The 20,383-nt window shown below is 46.2% G+C and overlaps 1 protein-coding gene across 4 annotated transcripts in view; it reads right to left on the reverse strand.

Moving 5' to 3' along the window:
- ZBTB16 (zinc finger and BTB domain containing 16) overlaps nucleotides 1-20,383 on the reverse strand; it is a 184,488-nt gene that overhangs the window by 59,166 nt on the left and 104,939 nt on the right. For all 4 annotated transcript variants that reach the window (XM_019753309.3, XM_074335449.2, XM_074335451.2 and 1 more), the window contains exon 4: nucleotides 243-329. In XM_019753309.3, coding sequence (XP_019608868.1) covers nucleotides 243-329 — 87 coding nt within the window. The remainder of the gene's footprint in view (nucleotides 1-242; nucleotides 330-20,383) is intronic.

Raw genomic sequence — 20,383 nt, forward strand, 5'->3', positions numbered from 1 at the left:
CTGTTAGAAGCAGAGATTTTGGCCTAATCCCGGGTGGCTGTTCTTAAGGGGCAAAGTCACACTAGTAAATTCCTGCCCAGGCAGCAAGAGTACCTGAACCTGGCACAGCCCTCCCCACGCACAGCTCCTCCAGGAAATGGCCGGATACCACTTCGCTGAAAGAGGGCGCCATCAAGGTACCTGATAGCCATGCATTGTCACGCTGTAGAGGTCCTGGCGAATGGGAATCAAAGCCAACTCACCAGTATGGGTCTGCCTGTGTGTCTCCAGGGCGTCCTCCTTCGAAAACTGGGCCCCGCACTGATCACAGACAAAGGCTTTGGCACCCGCTGAAAGAAAGGGTAGGTGGTTACTTATTATCAAGAGTAATATTACATTAGGAGGTGGGGGTCCTGGGCCAAAATCATGTAGGTGGAACTGAGGGAGGGGGATGAATACCTGTGAAGGGTCAGGAATAATCCATGGCCCCAGCAGCCAGCCCAGCCCTACCTCTAAAGGGTGATCAGCCACCCAACTGAACTGCAAATACCCCCATCTAAGGGCCTCCCAGAGAGAAGAGGGAACAAAATCGGAATAATCAAGACAAACAGAGATGGGCTCCAGATGAGATGCCCCAAGAAGAAGGAGACTTTGGGGGGACTGGCTCCAGGAGAGGGATGGAAAGAAGTAAACGATACAATGAGGGAAATGTGCTCTGTTGCCTAGATTATACTTTATGGGAAAGGAGGAATTGCTGACACACCTCTACTTGGATAAACCCCTAATTCAGTGTGTCCAAAACTAAAGTCACTGTCCACCCCAGCCACCTCCTGCAGCTGACCGTTTAAAAAGCCTGAATGACTCCCCGGTGCCTTCAGCATAAAGTCCAAACTCCTCAGGAGGACTCACAGAGCACTTCTTGATGTGTTGCTCTTTCCTGTTTTGTGTCATCCCTCACTCTTGCTCCCTAGTCTCCAGCCCTACTGAGCTGCTCTGGTTCCCTGGAGAAGCCATGTTCTTTCTCACTGCGTATCCTTTCTCTCTGCTGTCCTGTTGCACCACCTTTGGCTCTGACGTTCTTGCCCCTCTACCTGGCCCCAGGGTATAGCCAATCCCTATTCATCATTTTATGCATCAGCTTCCTTACCCACGCCCCCGCTCCGCCCGCCTGTGGGAGGCAGCCCTTCTTTATGCTCCCACAGCATCCTGTATGTTCCAGGTCATAGCCTCACCGTGCCACCGTGCTCCCTTATAAATGCCCGTGGACCTGCCTTCATCTCCGGGCACACTGTAAGCCCGTGGGAGGGAGCATGCCATCTGATGCACAGCTTCACCTTTCTGACCCCCAGTGGGAACTATTACTGTACATATTTGTGGAATAAACTAAATCAATTCAGTGAGAATCAATTTGATAAACTTTTTAAGAACTATTATTTACAATGCTCGAAGTGACAATGTCAAGATAAACAGGACTTCTTACCACTTGTTAATAGTCTTGAAGGCTCTAATATGTTATCTCATCCAGGGGGAACCTGTTGTGAACCTTGGTGGTTTCCTTTCAAAATGTCTTCTAGATGCATCTCTTCCATGGTATGTTTGTAATCACTGCCCCATTCAGGCCCTTGGTAGGTCATGCCCATGATGCCGGAAGACACAAGGATGGCTGCTACACCACTAGTTGCCCTCTGATCTACCCAACAGATGCAGGTTCCTTGAAGGCCACTTGATTCCTCACACTTCCTTACTCAAGTAGACACAATGGCTCCCAGTTTGCATTGATTCTAAATTCCTCTACTTGGCTTCAAGGCTTTCTATAACCTGACCCAGTCAGCGGTCCAGCTCCATAGGGAGCTGTCCTCACTGGCCCTCTCTGGGTGCTGTCTGACCTTCGCTGAGTCTCTGGCTTGAGCAATGCCCAGTCTCATTCCTCTGTCTATTCCAGTCCCATTTCATTTTCCAGGCCGCAGTATGCATGCACCAAGCCCTCACTGCTCTGCCCTTTCCAATCTGCTGCTGAACTTTGTTCCTTTCAACATATCTTAGCACTTCTTTAAGTGTGCCTGTGGTGTAGTTTTGTATCAGAGTTCGTAAGAGGCAGAATTATTTCTTACATGTATTGTGGTAGAAAATAGCCTAGTGCTGTTTTCAAACCATCTCAGAGTTCCTGAGGCTTTATCGTCTACTGCAGGAGGCTAAGTACTTAAGATACATCATTTCATTTGATGCTAGTAACCTTTTAAAGTACATACTATTATTACCCCATTTAGCAGATGAGAAAACTCAAGCTCAGGTAGGTTAAGTGGCTTCCCCAGTGTCACACAGTGGGTAACAGCAGAGGTGGACTCTAAGGCAGGTAGCCTGACGCAGAGCCTTTGCTCTTCATCCTGGTACCTTCAGCCTCCGTAGGGTTCCATCTGCAAAGGTGCTGTGTGGGTACGAAGGTGGGCTCTGGGCTTCCTTCCCCAAATCAAAAAAGTGAAAATCCCTTGTATACAACAAAGGTTTGTGTAAAATTCTATTTGGAAAATGGTTCCACTCCTTTAGAAAAGCTTAGAGCCTCTACCTTGGAGAATTTGCACACCTTTGAGGACTAGAACTCAGAACACAAGCTGCACCGTATGGACTTAAACACCAATAGTTCCTGCCAGTGACGGGTATTAGGGTCCTAGGGTCGGTCTAGAACGGCAGGTCTTATGAGGGCACTGACCTCGTCTACATTCCTAATGACAAACAGGATATACCTTCTAGTAGGTGCTCAATAAATATTAGTTGGCTGACTGAATAAATGAGCAATAAAATTCTCCAAGAAAGGTATGAAATCACTTTTCCTTAAGTGCTTTAAAAGCAAATATTGTCACTTGTCTTAGGTGGCCGGCTCGTTCCCTAAAGGCAGGGAGGACACCGTGATCCCTTCTGGGTGTCCCTTTAAGCTGCAGGGCGTCCTGGGGCCAAGGACCTATAAGCAGCTTAGAGAGAGCTTTGAAGCAAACCAAGAAACTTGATGGCTAAGCAGTCACACTGTGTGTTCATACAGGTGGCAGCCAGGACCACTTTTCATGCATTTACACTGGAAATGTAGCATGTGCCTCAAAGAGCAGAAAGGGCCAGAGCAGGAAAACTGGCAGTGGATGAGGCCCCAGCCCCTCACAAGGAGAAACTCCCACCAGTCCCCAATCATCAGCCAGCACTGATTTTCTGCACATCTGTAAAGGATCTGATTTTAATTGTATTTCTTTCTTTGGTTCTATCAGTTCTCACGGCTCCCTCAAGAAGAAAAGGGAAGAAGGGGAGGCCTGAGAAGGGAAGTGGGGACTGGAAAGGGAAGGGCACCCTGGGGCCTTCTTGTGGAGCCCTGCAATGGGGTGAGGAGGCCCCAGTACACAGCTTCAAAGGGATGTGGTAGGACGGTTCTTAGAAATCAGTCATCGATGTGGCTGTCTTAGCGTCTGCTTTAATGACCGAGAAGCAGAGAGAAAGGAAGAAGGGCAGGTAGGAAATAAAGGGGCCGGATGTGTGCCATCAGACAAGTTCAGATAAAGATGAAACAGATTAACACACACCATCTAGTGAAGGGTGCTGGCTTGGCCCAAGCCTGACCACATCTGGCCATCCTCAGAGTCTTCCCCCATGCATGCCTGCCTTGCTGAAGTCACAACATTGAGCTGAGTGTGTGAATGTCTCCCGTCCTCAGCCACCCCCAGTCAGAACCTTCATCACACACGGATACCACAGACACTGGCCCCCATTCATGCAGCCCTAGTACACCCTGTACCCTAACCCCAACTCCTCCCAACTCCCCAGGGTGAGCCCAGCAGCAAAGACAGGCAGTTCCAGGACACAAGAGCCAGCAACAAGAGGCAGAAACCCCTCTCCCCCAAGGAGGCATGTGCTTTTAAGTTGCCTCTGTAATGGCTGGCTCAGAGGCAGATATTTTTGGCAGCCCTGAAATTAAAAGTGATAAATTTTCTCGCCAAGCTTTGATCGATAATAGAGGCCTCATCTGTTAATCAATAAGACAGTCTCTGCCTGTTTACTGTGCATATGCTGTTTCACTGCTGCCTTCAGTATGATGTCAGGTTTGCATTCAAAGCAACTCAAGTGTGTATAAACCACATGGTTATTCCCAAAATGCATTACGGTGACATCATTCAGCCACTAATACATTTATAAAGCATCATTGCGAGGGGCTGATGGGGGAAGGAAGGAGGTCATGTCAGTTAAACACAATGGGTACATATGGACACATCAGCAACATTTATCCCCCATGGTATTTCCTGGGTCTCATCTTGGAGTGGGGAGAACTCCAGGGTACAGTTCAGCGATGACTACTCCTCACCATATCCTTCCTGTATACAGGGGATGTTTTTGGGTATCCATTAAGTACATGCCAAGAGCAAATTACAGTACATGAACAAAAGAAGCAAATGCCTGCCCTGAAAGAGCCTGCATTCTAGAGGAGAAGGCACATTTTTAAAAATCAAGTAAATATACGGTGGTAATAATTAATAAAAAGAGAAATACATTAAGTACAGAGGTATCGAGAGTGCCAGGGTCTGCTATTTTATACGGGGTGGTCAGGAAGACTTCACTGATGAGCTGACATCTGAGTGGAGAGCTGAAAAAGGTGAGAGAGGAAGAAGCAACACCACTATGTGGGAAAGCCTGTTCCTGGCAAAGGAAGAACGAGGAGGCCACTTGGTGGGAATGGAGTCAGTGAGAGGAAAGGAAGAGATAGGGTCAAGTAAGGGATGGGTTGCAGGGAGAGAAATTAAATATCAAAGAGGGAGAACCACAGGATGAAGTGGGCTAGACCTCTGCTCTCCTCCCTAGCAATTACAGATTTTAGTGAACTGAAAGAGATGACAGTAAAATCTCGGGTGGGGAGAGCTGGGTCCCAGGCCTGGCTCAGCCACCCTCTGCTCTGGACATCACACTCATCCTCACTCCTCGATGAACCTGTTTCTCAGTCTGCAAAATGGGGTGACTATATCTGTCTGTTTCACTTGAGGCTGCTGTGAGGATGCAAAGAGATAATGGATATTAATAAACGTAAAACTCTGTTAATCACCAAGCATTCTTTGGATATGAGATCACTGATGCCATTTATACCTTGGGAAGCAGTAGAGTGGTTAAGGCTCAGGATTCAGGTCAGACAGATCTGAGTTCAAATCCCAGCCAACCTAATCACCAGTTGTGACCCTCAGCGAGTTGCCTAATCTCTGTGAGCCTTTCGCTCCATCTGTGAAGTGGGAACAGCAGGAGTACGTCTCTCAGAGGGTTGTGGCGAGGTAGGTACACAGAACGCGGAAGTAGTAGCTCTTATCACCAGTCAGGCCCAGGGTCATGACTCCTTTAAAGAACTCTTTTGTGCAAAGTACGATTGATTTTTTTTACTGAAATTCAATGTACAGTTATTCGGGGGTCATTTATCTTGTGTGAAGTAAGTCTCACATGTGTAAAGACACATTTCACTATCATCTCACACATACACCTTGTCCCTCTGATTTAAAGGTGAGTGACTGTCTTGCTGAGGGGAGCAGGGATATCTGTCACGGGACCAGCATGTCAGTATTGGCAGTTCCTCAGCTCTCGACTCTTAAATCCTCCCAGGACGAGCTTCAGGAGCCCCATTCCCCCGTCCTGTGCTGCTGGGCTCTGTCCCATTTTCCAGAGCAGACCGTAAGCTCTGTGACAGCAGGGCTGGCATCGGTCTTGTTCTCTATCCCCAGTGCCCCCCTCTGTGCCTGATGTGTAGTTTGTGTTCACTAAATGCCTGCTAAACAAAGAAACCCTCAGCCAGGTTCCTGGGAGCAGAACTGGCCTGGGAAGGGGGCAGTGGCCATGCCGGGCACTGCCAGGCTGTCCCCTAGGGGGTGGCAGAGTCCTTATTCTACACACTCTGGGTTCTCCACTGCCACTTTTTCACAACTCAAGGACATGGCTTTGGCTAGAACTCAGGTAGTTGTGGGAAGAAGAAAGGAAAGGCTAGGAAGTGGGGCTATCTGTCTCCTCTGGAGCAAGATCTCCTTTTTATCAGCTCTGCTCCCTGTTTAGCCACCCAGGACTCACACCCCTGCAGCAAAGAAGCAACTCAGGAGTCTCCCATCCTAGGCAGCCTTGGGCGGCTAGGGTGGACCCTTGACTGGCTGCCAGAGGTCTGCTGAGTGACCCCCACTCCCAGCCCAGGCACTGAGTTTATCTGAGAGTCAGTGTTAAAGAGACAGACAGACACACATCGTTGCCCCTGCCAGTTTCCCAGGGATCCTGCAGATGAGGAATGGGAGGGCTTAAGCACTACACTGAGGGGAGCAGGAGCTGCCTGACCAATCTGAATTTTCCACACCCTTACTTCTCCCCTTTCTCCCTGACTTCCTGATGCCTCCAGAAAGCTAGAGAGGGGCTAGAATAAGGAGGAGGATTCAAAGCAGGTTACGGTTGGGTGAAAAGAAGGGAGGCAGCCACCACAGCCCACATGGAGGCTGGAGCTGGTCTAAGACCTCCTCGTGTGGGAGCTGCTTTCACGCTATGTGCTGAGGATCACCCTGATTCGCAGGAATCAAGAGGGACATGCCAGGAAAGCGCTCTCAAAACCATAAAGCAGCTCTCAATGGCCAGCACTCCAACGACAACAGAGCTGAAAGCCAGTAGAAGCAGAAGCGCGTCAGGCTCCCCACAGCTGCCCGCCCCACACCACTTCTGGCCTCTCCTTCTTGGCAAAGTACAGAGTCTCCCTCTCTACTTGCCTTCCCCACCAGAAATGGGCTGGGGTCCCGAGCTTCTAGGAAGGGGACAAGATGTGGAACACACTCAGATGTGGGCTGCTGTCTCTCTGAAGTAAATAAGGCAGAGGCCAAGGAGAGAAGAAAGAAATTCAAAATCCCTCCCTCTCCAAAACTTTTCCCACCCTATGCTAATAATGGGAGGAGGAACCACTGAAAAATCACCTAACGTTTGCCAGCATCTAATGTTGAGTAATGTGTCCTTTTTCTTTTAATTCCTTGAGATTTTAAAATAAACATCTTGAATGTTCTGATGAGATATGCACGCCTGCTTACATAAGGAAGTACAGAGTGTACCAAAACAGCAGACCCAAAAAAAGCATAAGCTGTCAGAACAATGAGTACAGACGTGGGGCATTTTACAACGGACCATGGTGTACAGTTTTATTTACAGTACCTCTTATCAGACAGAGAACAGTACACTGGCTGCCAATTCCAAAGGCCAGCACTGCGTGTTCTTTCACTCAAGGAGATGTGTGCTCCCCGAGAGGAGCTGGGAGGCGTGCTCTCTCATGCTCCCTCTGGCTCTTTCTCCTTTATCAACAAAACAAAAACTGATACAGAACCAGAATCTCTGTAAGGTACACACGTTCAGGGGAGAGGGACGAGGGGAAGCAGGTGGGCCAATGTGGGCTGACTGGAAAACAATCAGCCCTGTCAACTGGCCCAGGATATGGTTTGAGGATATTTCTACTTGACAATGAACTGGGAGAAAGGTCCTCAGGCCTGGCCTCACTACAGGATGGAAGGGTGAATGCACTAATGATGTAGGACCTCCATCAAAGGGAGGATTGAGAAAGCCACCAGGGCAGTCTCCCAGGCCACCACAACAGAGATAGGGGAATGGGGGATTGCCGGAGGCATGGTTTCTGATCTTCAGAATCAATTTCCCATCAAAGACCTGGTAAGTGGCTAGACACCTCACCTTTGGCAAAATGTCCATTCTATAGAAGAGGAGACCTTGGAATGGGTCAAAAGGAAATGCTGAGGCAACTCTAGTCTGAGAGAACATTTCTTATCCCCCCAATCTACCAGAAGGTTCCATGTTGCCCTGGTGCCCTTGGCTGTCACTGGGATTCTGTGGTGCTGCTCGTATCCCACAGAGAAAACAGAAGTCCACCTTGTCCCTTATCCCTGCAAAGCTCCTTTGTTGCCACTTTTAGCACCAGCAGTAACCCAAGAGGCTTAGAAACACAGACTCTGGCCAGTACAAACACGTACACTCAATATACAGCTGCATATGAGAAGAATCCTTGCTCTGCAATAAAAAAAACCCCGGTTCGAGTCCTCGTCCTACCATTTCTAGCTACCACCTAGAGCTACCTAATTATATTCTCTGGGCCTGTTTCTTTACCTGTAAAATTGGGCCCAGAGCGGCCACTTCACAGGGTTGAGTGATGATTAATATAAACAGTGTATGTAAAGTCCATCACACCATGTCTAGCACACACTGGCTGCTCAGTAAATGCCAGCTGTGATTAAGATCGTCATTATTACCATTACTTTCTCCCTCAATGTCAATGTCTGAGACCCACGTAGACGTCAAATGCATGCAATAAACATAACATTTAAAACATTCTTACTTCCCCAATCTTTGCACAAAGATAAAAAGAAGGGAGGAAAGACATCCATTGTGGCCAAGTCTTCAGCAGACTTTTTCTAGGGAGTGGATAAGATAAAGAAAGGCAGATGTCACTAATGATTGTGCAGCTCCAAGAACCCTGTATACAAATCAACAATATGCAAGTAAAGACAGGGCCCAATCAACCTGCCCTGGGAGAAGATCAAAGAAATGGCCTCTCTCCAGTCGGCCCCCAACACTCATGGCCAAGTTTTACGGCATTATCACCTTCCTACTAAGATGAGTACAATCCTACTTAAGGTGAATTATCTTAAATAAAATACAAGTAAGACGTAAATCTGTTGCAGTGAAAACAGCAACAACATACAAATCTCCCTGAAGTCTGAGTACTGGTTTGTGGGCGGGCGGTCACCTTACCGCTGCCTTTCACCTGATTCTGACCCTGGCCACTTCCATGACTGGCTGGTCAAGGTAAGGTGGCAGTCAATGCAATGGCACAAGCACCTCTCTTATGATGAGAATGTCAGCCCCTGTTGTGATGCCCTAGACTTCCTTCCAGACACTGTGCCAACTCGGAAATGTCCCCGAGGGGAAGTCCTATAGCGGCTAGTGGTCAGCCATGGCTTTAGGGTTCTGCCAGTCAATGGTGGTATGGTCCTGGCATCAAGTTTGTAGCCTCACTTTCCTTCTTAAAATGCGGTTATTAACCCTCACAAGACAGTTTAAACAAGAACCTATATGGAGTTGCCGGCATATACCAGGTGTCTGAATATGATTATGAAATAATTTTACTTCATCAAGTTGACGAGCTCCAGGAGGCCACCCTTGGCTTAAGCCTTCAGGAACCCCAGCCCATAACATTCTGGCCCCCAGTTCCTGGGGGAATGAGTAAATGGCCTAGAGAGGTGAGACTGCATTGCCCGGGCCTCTGTACACATCCTGTTTGCTGTTTTGGATGATAGAAAGGGTCACCGTCAGATGAGGCAGGTGGACAGCTGTCTCCAGGAGGGCTCTTCCAGTCAGGAGCACCCAAGCGTTCCTAGAGCACCACAAAGAGAAATGGACTCAGAGTCCTGACTGTCCTTGCCCGAGATGTGTGGCCTTGGGTAAATTAGTGCACCTCTCCATTTATAAATGGCAAGTTTTAAATCAGGACAACCCTAAGGGAGAATAGCAGATGAACACAGGTGCCGTGTGAGAAGAAGCTGGAAGCAGATGACAAAGACAGCGAAATGTGGCTGTAAAGGGAGCTCAACGGCTTATAACCCTTGGTGACAGGAAGGTGCTATCTGGACCAAGCTGGGGCTGGGTTCCCTGGTTCAGCCAGGGGATTCCTCCTCAAGGGGAATACCTTGCTCTATCAGGCAGGCAAAGTAGAACAGAGTCCAGACACTACGAGAATTATTAGCCAGACAGAGTCAGGCTGAGCCAATGAGCCTGAGGCAGAGGCTGACCCCCGAGTTCCAGGGAACACTGAAGCTTTCAGGTTTTCACAGCTTTGTTTTGTTTAAAAGAGATAGCACTCCAGTCTTGGCATTTGTTAGAGACGAGGTTAAAAGGACAGAAAAAACCCAGTGGGGATTTCTGCCATGATTTAATGGGATATCCCCTCAATCCTTGGACACCAGCAGTCGTCTTCCTCCCTGGTCTCCACTTGCGGATTCTCAGGTGAGAGGTTCAGAATGTAAAAAGGGGTTTCTGACAGCATGCAGCAGCCCCAAAGCTCTGTTTGTTACCTGAGCCTTTGGCCTCCTCCTCTCAGCCTCAGGTACCCTGCTCCTTTCTTCTGAAGCACCTCCAGAGTTTTCTGTCAGAGGCCATCACCTGAAATCTGGTGTGGGGGGATCCCTCCCACACACACCTCCCCAGGGTAAGATTTATGAATACTGCAGGAACTATGGAGCAAAGCAAAACCAGGCTGCTCTACGAGTGATGGCCAGAATCAAAACCCTGCCTATCCACAAATTTCAAACTGATGTCTGCCACCACCCCAGGCTCCCAACATCCCCCAACATTCTTGCCAATTAAATTTTCACTTGAGGTATTTTCAGAGGGAAGATAGGCCAGCCTTCCTGAGCCCTAATTGCATTCTGGTCCTCTGTCCCTTTCTTCTAATTTCTCACTGACTGAAAAGTACGCCAAGTCCTCTCACAATGCTGGGATCTCCCTGGGATCCCGATAGTGACAATTCCCTCATCCCCTCTCTTCTCAGAATCTCCTGCTCTCTCCTTATTCCTAGCTCCTCTCTCCAATTCTACTTGCAACTGTGTGTGTGTGTGTGTGTGTGTGTGTGTGTGTGTGTGTAAGTTAAAATACTGTAGGTAATCATATTTCAAGTGACAAGAAACAAAGCATTTCAGAGGGCTCCAAATGCTACCACAAGTGTGATAACCATTGTACTCTCCAAGAAACCAGGACCAGGGCTTTGCATGCAGTGGATGTTGACTATTCCCTATGCAGACAGGAGTTTCTCTTCTTCTGAGAGCTCCATCAGGAAGCCATGCCACAACCTGCCCAGACCTCCAGACTGAGCTGCCAGGAAGAAGCAGGACTCAGTCAGCAGAGGCGCGTCACCATCAAGGTTATCGCTGGTTTGGATGTCAACAGATCGGAGATTTCAACTCAGGTACCCACCAGCTACATCAAGAGCCATGAGCAGTCTAACCTCTCTGATCCTTGGTTTCCTCACCTGCTAAAGGGGTAATGATATATCTCTCCTATCCTACAAGCAGGATTTTGAAGTTGCGCAACTCCAGGGAGCACCACTCACTCAGAAATGAGGCCACAAGGTTGGTAGGAGGTTTAAATGAAATGATGCACAAGAAGATGCCTAACAATGGTAACTGGCACGTGGCAACTGCACCCTAACTCTTCCCTTCCCAGGATCCTAGGGGTCCTGCAAGGGCTGCCCTGCAATGAGGAATAATAATGCTGCTGCATTGATAGTAATAATATTAATAACCAACACATCTTGAACGTTTATTATGAAATCAGAACTGTACTATTTCATATACTATATGCCATTTAATTCTCCTATTAATTCTAAGATTATCTCCGTTTTATAGATGTGAAAATTGAGGTTTGAAGAGCTTAGTTTACTTGCCCAAGATCTCATAGCTAGTAAGTATCAAAGATAAAGAAACTAACTCAAACAGGGCGGCAACATGGGAAGCTTGCCTAATTAGAAGGGCCTTTGATTATATAAAAGGTTAAGGAGTAAGAAGTTCATATTAAGGGGAATAGGAAAAGGTCCCAAAGGCAGTGTGCTCGAGTCCTCTGCTGTTCTCCACACTCCGGCTCACTCGGAGTTAGGGGATCATTCCCATAAGCTCTGAGGCCACTCTCCTCAGTTCCCACCCTCTTCTCTGAGCATTTCCCTATTAAGAACAATCCTCACCTCTTGGTCCAGGAATTAGCACCACTGTCCATTAGAGTCTGGACTGGGAGTCAGCAGCACCAGGGTCTAGATCTGGCTCTGCTGTGGACTTTAGTGTATTCTAGAATCCTGATTTACTTGGCCTCCATTTCTCCAGGTGCAAACTGTCATCATTTTCCTAGCCCCTCCCTGCCACCTAAAGCTGTTATAAAGAGGAATGAGTTCCAGGACATGAAAACATGTAGGGCTTTACAGAAGAAAAGGTACAACTGATCTTCAAGACTGACTTACATCACTCTCAACAATGGATGGATCATCCAGACAGGGAATCAATAAAGAGAGGATTTGAACAACACTATAGACTAAATGGACCTAACAGACATATTTAGAGCATACTACCCAACAACAGAATATACATTCTAAAGCACACATGGAACATATTCTAGGATAGACCATATATTAGGCCACAACACAAGTCTTAGCAAATTCAAGAAGACTGAAATTGTATCAAGTATCTTCTCTTATCATGATGGCATGAAACTAGAAATCAATAGAGGAAAACTGGAAAATTCACAAACACATGGAAGTTAAACAAGTCTCTCATGAATAACCAATGAATCAAAGAAGAAATTAAAGGGAAAATAAAGAAGTTTCTTGAGACAAACAAAAACGGAAATGCAATATTCCAGAAGTTATTGGTTGCAGCAAAAGCAGTTCTAAAAGGAAAATTCATAGTAATAAATGCCTACATTAAGAAGCAAGACAGATCCCAAATCAACAACCTAACTCTATGCCTTAAGGAATTAGAAAAAGAACAAACCAAGCTGGAAGTTGGCGAAGAAAGGAAATAATAAAAATCATAGCAGAAATACATGATATAGAGAGCAGAAAAACAGAAAAGATGAACCAAACTAAGAGCTGATTCTTTGAAAAGATAAACAAAATTGACAAATCCTTAGCTAGACTAACCAAAGAAAAAAGGACCCAAATCAACAAAGTAAATGAAAAGGGAAACATCACAACTAATACCACAGAAATGTGAAGGATCATAAGAGGCTACTATTCATAACTATATGCCAAGAAACTGGATAACCTATAAGACATGGAAAAATTCTTAGAAACATACAACTTACCAAGACTGGATCAGGAAGAAATACAAATTCTAAATAGACCAATTACTGCTAAGGAGATTGAATCAATAATACAAAATCTCCCAATGAAGAAATGCCCAGGACCAGATGGTTTTACTGGTGAATTTTCCCAAACATTTAAAAATGATTAATACAAATCTTTCTCAAACTCTTCCTTAAAAAAAAGGGTGGGGGAGGAAACACTCTCAAACTCATTTTATGAGGCCAGCATAATCCTGATACCAAATCTAGAAAAGGACACTCCTAGAAAAGAAAACTACAGGCCAATATCCCTGATGAATATAGATGTAAAATTTTTCAATAATATACTTACAAACGGAATTCAGCAGCGCATTTAAAGGATCATTCACCATGATCAAGTAGGACTTATTCCTGGGATGCAAGGATGATTCAACATATGCAAATAATCAGTGTGATATATCACATTTTCTGCATTTTAAAGAAGTAGAAGAAAACACTCCTAAAATTTATATGGAGCCACAAAAGACCTGGAGTAGCCAAAGAAATCCTGAGAAAGAAGAACAATACAGGACTCATCACACTCCAAACACAGACAAACAAATCAACAGAACAGAATCTAGAGCCCACATATAAACCCAAGCATATATGGTCAACTGGGTTTTGACAAGGGAGCCAAGAATACTCAATGGAGAAAAGACAGTCTCTTCAATAAATGGCGCTGGTATAATTGGATATTCAGATGTAAAACAATGAACTAGACCCCTATCTCACACCATTCAGAAACTTAACTCAAAATGGATTAAAGACTTGAAACCATGAAACTCCTAGAAGAAAATAGGAATAAAGCTCTTTAACATGGGCCTTGAAAATAATTTTTTGGGCATGTCACCTAAAGCACAAGCAACAAAATAAAAAATAAATAAGTGGGACTATATCAAACTAAAAAGCTTCTATACAACAAAAGAAACCATAAACAAAGTGAAAAGCAACCTATAGGATGAAAAACAATATGTTTGTAAACCATACACCTGATAAGAGGTTAATATCTGAAATACATAAAGAACTCATACAACTCAATAGCAAAAAACAAAAACAAATAACCCAATTAAAAAAATGGGCAAAGGACTTAAATAGACATTTTTCCAAAGAAGATACACAAAAGGCCATAAGGTACATGAAAATATGTTCAACAACACTAGTTATTAGGGAAATGCAAATTAAAACCATAACGAAATATCACCTCATGGCTGTTAGAGTGGCCATCATCAAAAAGGTAAGCAATAACAAATGCTGGCAAGGATGTAAAGAAAAGGTAACCCTTGTGTACTGTTAGTGGGATTGTAAATTGGTGCAGCCACTATGGAAAACAGTATGGAGGTTCCTCAAAACATTAAAAATAGAACTACCATGTGATCCAGCAATTCCACTTCTGGGAATATATCCAAAGGAAACAAAAACACTAACAAAAAATTGTCTGCACCCCTTTGTTCAATGCAGCATTATTTACAACAGCCAAGACATGAAAACAACCTAAGTGTCTCTCAGTGGATAAGCAGATAAAGAGGTTGTGGTATATACAGAGGGTGACAAAAAAAGTATACACGTTTTAAGAAAGGAAAAAAAAAACTATTAAAATTGTAATACTCAATGAATACCGATAACAATAGATGAATACAAGTCACGTTTGACTTCTGCAATTACAAGAGGTGCTCAAAGTGGTTACCATCAGCGCGTCCAGACACTTCTGATTATGGTGAACTACTGCTTGAGGAATGTTGACCAAAGTGTCCACTTGTATACTTTTTTTTGGCACCCCCGGTACAATGGAATACTACTCAGCCAAAAAACGAAGGAGATCCTGTCATTTGTGACACATGGATGGACCTTGAAGGCATTGTGCTAAGTGATATAAGTCAGTCAGAGAAAGATAAATACTGTACGATCTCACTTATATGTGGAATCTAAAAAACAAATTCATAGAAAAAGAGATCAGATTTGTTGTTACCAGAGACAGATGATGGGGAAAGAGGGAATTATTTGGAGGGATGTGATCAAAAGGCACAAACTCCCAGTTACAAGATATGTAAGTACTAGTGATATAATGTAGATACAACATAATGACTATAGTTATTATTGCTGTATGATGTACAGCAACGTTGTTAAGAGAGTAAATCCTAAGAGTTTTCATCACAAGAAGAAAAATTATTTCCTGTTTTTCTTTTCTTCTTTCTTTTCTTTATATATATCTATGAAATTATGAATGTTAGCTGAAGCTACTGTGATAATCATCTTACAATGTATGTAAATCAAACCATCATGCTGTATGCCTTAAACTTATAGAGTGATGCATGTATTTCTCAATAAAACTGGAAAAATATACATTTCCAAAGCAAAATATACTGATTTTTTTCTGTGTGTGTGCGCACACACACACATACACACACAATGACTTACAACAAAACCCCAATTAGGAATATCCTTATGACTGGCTCTCTTCCTGAGCATTCTCCCTTTAACTTCGAAGCAAAATGTTCTATCATAAAAAACAATCAACTTAAAGTAGAAAAAATGAACTTTCACATTGGTGAATGACAGCAAACTACAAAGACTGAAATAGACAAGGCTTTTGGTTGCCCTTCAGTTTACCAAAGAGTCCCTTGATTCCACTCATCCTAGTTAAGCAAGGATTTGCAGAATAGATGCTCATTCTGGGCTCTGAGGCGCTCTTCCCTTCCCCATCTCTCTCTGTATGTGCCCGTTATAACTTGCCTTTTCTTACTGCCCAAATTGGACCCCTTCTTCCCCAAGAACACCAAGTAAATCCATTATTTTGGGGGGTGAATATGTAAATTTTAGTCTGAGGTGTTCATCCTAGACTCCAGTATTGTCAGTTACTTTAAATTCATTAATACACACACACACACACACACACACACACACACACACACACACACACACACCCAAGGGATTTCTTCAAACCAAGGCAGAAGCAAGCAATCCATAGTTTCCACGGATACTCTCTTCTTGATGTCAGCTGGGAAAGGGGCCCGTCACCTGGCTTGCCCGTCACCACACATCTACCAACCACCCATCTGAGACCCAGGGGACTGCCACCCACCCTCCCCCTTCCTCAGGCCCCTCAGTGGCACCTCCAGGCTGCCAGTCTGTCCAGGCCTGCTGTGACTTTCAGAAAACAGAGCATTTCTATTTTTAGCCCTTCTCAGCCTAATAATACTCCCCACACCCATTCAGCTTAATCACTTTATTGAGGACGAGAAGCAGGCTCTGCAGCCTGGCTGCTTCTGATGTTAGGAAGTAGTAAAATGTTCAAACTGGTTAAAAATGACACTCATTGGCTCGCCTTTGGTGTTTCTGCAACCTTAATTGTGGCTCAGGCTGCGGATCTAAAGAACCTTGCAGGTTTCAGAGTCTTTCTTTCTTACCCCCTGCACCATAATTGAGGTGTTACATTACAGCTACAGCACTGACATTTTCAGACTCGAAATTCAGAAGCCTTAAGACTCCACACCTTTCAAAACAGAAATATTGCCTGTCACACTTAATGCCCAGTCTTAGCATGAACCACCCTCTCCTCAGAAAACAAAACAAGAACAAAACCCTCATCTTTCCTGGCTGACCTCAAGTGAAAGGTCCAGGTGGGGTAACTCTTTCCCATGTTAAGCATTATAAAGTGCATCTGACCACTAAAATGACATCAAATTGCCGCTCGAAACCAGGAAGGTTTGTTTGGTGTAATTAGAGGACCTGAGAATGTGGTGTGTGCAGAAAATAGACTGTTGGCAGGTCTTCCGCACGCGCCTTTGAAACCATGACTTCCAAAGCTTTCGGGTGAGCATTTGCGAGTGTGCAATCTGTGCCACGTGCACTCAGGGTAGGGAGAAGTGGGCCGCCTGGAAAAGGAATGGAAATAACTTTGCCTCAGAGGTTGTTAAGACCAAGAGCTTGGGAGTCAGGCGAACTTGGGTTTACAGCCCAACTGTGCCTCTTACTTGTTGGGGGTTCTTAGACAAGTAAACTCAGTTTCTTCTTCCAAAAATGGACATCATGATAATATGAACCTCACATGGGTTTGTGGGAATCAAACGAGATCATAGAGAACAGTGTCTGGCCCAGTACCTGGCACCTGTCGGCCCTCAGTAAATGTTAGCTGCTATTATAATAGTTAGCTTTGGTCCTCTCTCTGCTGTGGGTGCCTTCTGAGACCAAGTGTTTAGTCTTTGTCTCTTCTGCCTTACACGAGACAGAAAAAGAACTGCAGCTAGAATGGCTAACCATACCCAGTTGCGTGCAGTCTTGGGACATCCTTGGATGTGGGGAGGGGGCCCCTAAGGATTCACAGTGGTTGGTGGAGCCTGCCCCAAAGCAGAAGCTTGGAGGGGATGACTGCACAGGTCCCTCAGCTAAGCAGGCCACAGTCGGGTTCTAGGCCTGCAAACTCACCTGCGTGAGGCTCTTCCACATTCCCTCCTTTCTCCCTTTCCTCTCAGACAAGGTGCTCAAAGCACCTTCATAAACCTCCTGCTCTGTGGAAGGCAGAGGAGGGATGCCTCATTAACTTCCCTAGCTAATTTTACAATTTTACCAAACACCACATTCCTGCCTCAATGCAGCCAGCCTCTGACTGTGACAAACATTGATAATTGTGAGATGGAGGCAGAAGATGGTACAGGCCAGAGTCTGAAGGCAGTGCTGAAAATTGATGTGGGAGATGGAGAAGATAAAAAAAAAAAAGAAAGGAAGGATCACATATTTTTTTTCAACAGCTCTACATATGTTTCAGAACAGAATTCTAGGCTGTGCAGGGCTGAGAAGTGAGAGAAGAAAGCTATGCGGGGCATGTGGTGTCAAAAAGATGGAGTGCTCTCTGACAATGACTCTTCCTGTCACGGTGGGGAGGGGCCAGGGGCTATATCTGGAAGCACAGTTACATGCTGTCCTCTGAGGGGCATGATTCAACACTGATGGGCAGCAGGCCAGAGGCTGCGCAGGGCCACCCAGAGGACATGTCAGCTTGGCAAGGCCAGAGGGCCCTTGCCAGGGGGCACTGAGAGGGCCCTGCCCAGCCCACGTAACCTAGGACCTGCGGATGGCAGGTTCAGGCTCCCACCTCCTTTCTGGCTGGGGGTGGGGTGTGAGGGGAAGACGGCGTGTCTAAGAAACTTTCACCAAAAAGAATCCTCTGCAGCAGAAAAGAGTACCAGAAGCTGTTCTGCAGGTCCACACCTCGCTCACCCAGGACAGACAGACCGCAGTAGAAAGAGAGATGATTCCGGCCTTGTTACCTGGCTCAGGCCCTGCTCTCAGTGCATCAGTCAATGACGTCAACGCTGGCCTGTGAGTCCTTGCCCCTGGTCAGCTGTCCCTAGGCTTCCCAAGACTGCACCTGTCCCTCTCTACCCTATATCCCAGAGCCTCTCACTCTAGACCCCAAATCTGAATCAGTACAAAAGTGGCCCAGCAGGGCTCTCCCACATGAAACTGGTTGTTCCCATCAGACTCCAGCAGAGGTACCAGGAGATCTGGGCTGTTCAGGCAGAAATCCCTGATGGGTAGCAGTCTCCCAAAAGATCTGGTCTCTGGGCCTTTGTCTGTCCTCAACTCATATTAATGAGACAACTGAGGAAGATTCCAGCAAATCAAGAGTTTCAGGGAGTCTCTCCATACCTAGAGTTGCCTTGTTGCTGCAAACGACTGTGGCCTTGTATAATCACTCCAGCAAAATGTTCATCGCATCCACCCAGGAGCTCCCGGTGCTCAATTAGCTTATAATAGTCAGTGAGAGCTGTGCAGGTTTCATCCAACCACCCCAGAAGACTTCTTATTCCAACTACCTAATGAAAAGCTTAGGACTTGCTTTTTTTTCTTTTTTCTGGCAGGTGAAAGAATTCCAGTAAAAGCAGGGGTTTAGGAGGAAGGAGGAGGAGCATGTTAACAACAGGAAAAAAGTCTAGAAGAGATGTCATTGTCAGGTTGAATCCTGGAGAGTCCAGTGAAGGGAGCCCTAACTACAGAGGCACACACCCCTCTCTCCCACTGGCTTTCCACCCATGGGGGCATTACCTCCACCTTCACGAAAGGCATACACAGGGGCTTCTTCATTCCTGTGGCCCGAGAACAGGGCTGGGCCCTGGCTGCGTTGGCCTAACACAGTCCCCCCATTCCTCCACTTCCCTCCAGAACAGCCAAGTCTCAGGCCTCAGTCCCAGCAAGGCGCATCCCTCGAAGTCTCCGTGTTCTCAACCTGGGCTTCAGGGAGCCCTGGGCACTCATGACATATTTGGGGTTCATCAACTCTTGGATGACAAAGCCATAATACTCTGGATCTGATCTGATTTTAAACCTCACTTTCACAATTGTTTTGTGGATACCTCACAAGTGAAGGGACTACCTGAAGTGCACGTTGTTGATTTTTAATGCAGTGTTTCTCAACCTGTAGCCCAAGGAGGGTTATACCATCCTTAGAGCTCTGAGGATTCTCAAGTATGAGAATCTGGGCTCTAAGTGGGCAGAGGAGGAGAAGGGAAGAGACGACTGCCTGGCTGACTGTAGCTCACAGAAGTTCTTGCTTCCTCCTGCCTAGAAAAGCAGGTCCCTTTCCCACCATGAAGCTCCATCTGGACATTCCAGCAGGAAAGAGCCCATCAAAATCCCATGAAGCTCCTTTGGAAAGCTGTTCCTCATCACCCTGGTCCTTGGGAGTTTCTCGCTCCTATAAACTCTGCTGTACTCACTCTTTCCCCCTTGTGGGAACGGTGAGCATACCCAGGCTTGTATGGCACTTTCTTCTGCCAGGGGCTCATGTCATCCACTCAGCCAGATCAATAGCTCCTTGCAGGTAAACACCCTGGCTGTCGCCCCTCTAACTGTCCTGCCCAGTTTTGCCTGCCACTGGCCCTGTATTCATAATTGTTAACTGATGAATTCATTCATGAACAGTTTCCCCCCAAGAGGGCCACATGTAGTGACCCAGAATAGTCATCGAGGTTTCTCTCCTGCCCACCCTTCACCATCTGGTTCCCATTTGGTTGATGTTTTGGTCCCCAGAGAAGGCTCCAGCATCCCCAGCACATGCCTGGGGAAGATGCAGTTGTTGGGAGAATAGACCTAATGAGCCTCATGCCAAGTGGTCCAGCTTCACTGGACAGAATCCAAAAGATCAGGGAGGCCCCAATCTTCCTGACGTGTCACACTCTAAGACACTGGAAGTCTAAGGAGCTAGTGACAAGTAGTGCTAGCTCTTATGTTTCTGGATGCAGCAGCACTAGCGTGCTGCCCCTTTCTGTCTTGACTCAGCATCAGAGGGCCCCCCTGCCCAGGAGCAGAGCACCCAGATGGGTCCCCATGCAGGAGGGACCACAGGCAGCTCTCTGGTACTATCTCTTCTCTATGGGTGGGGCCATGATAGGGATAGGAGTGGGGAAAAGATACAGCCAAGCTCTTGCCTGGGTGGGAGGGCCAAATACTCACCCACAGACCCTCCAGCAATGCTCCCAGAACCACCCTACCCCCAGCCCTACAAGGCAATGGGGAGAAG

This window comes from Rhinolophus sinicus, chromosome 14, assembly GCF_057876585.1.
Source record: "Rhinolophus sinicus isolate RSI-liver-muscle chromosome 14, RSI-T2T, whole genome shotgun sequence".
NCBI classification, from domain to species: Eukaryota; Metazoa; Chordata; class Mammalia; order Chiroptera; family Rhinolophidae; genus Rhinolophus; species Rhinolophus sinicus.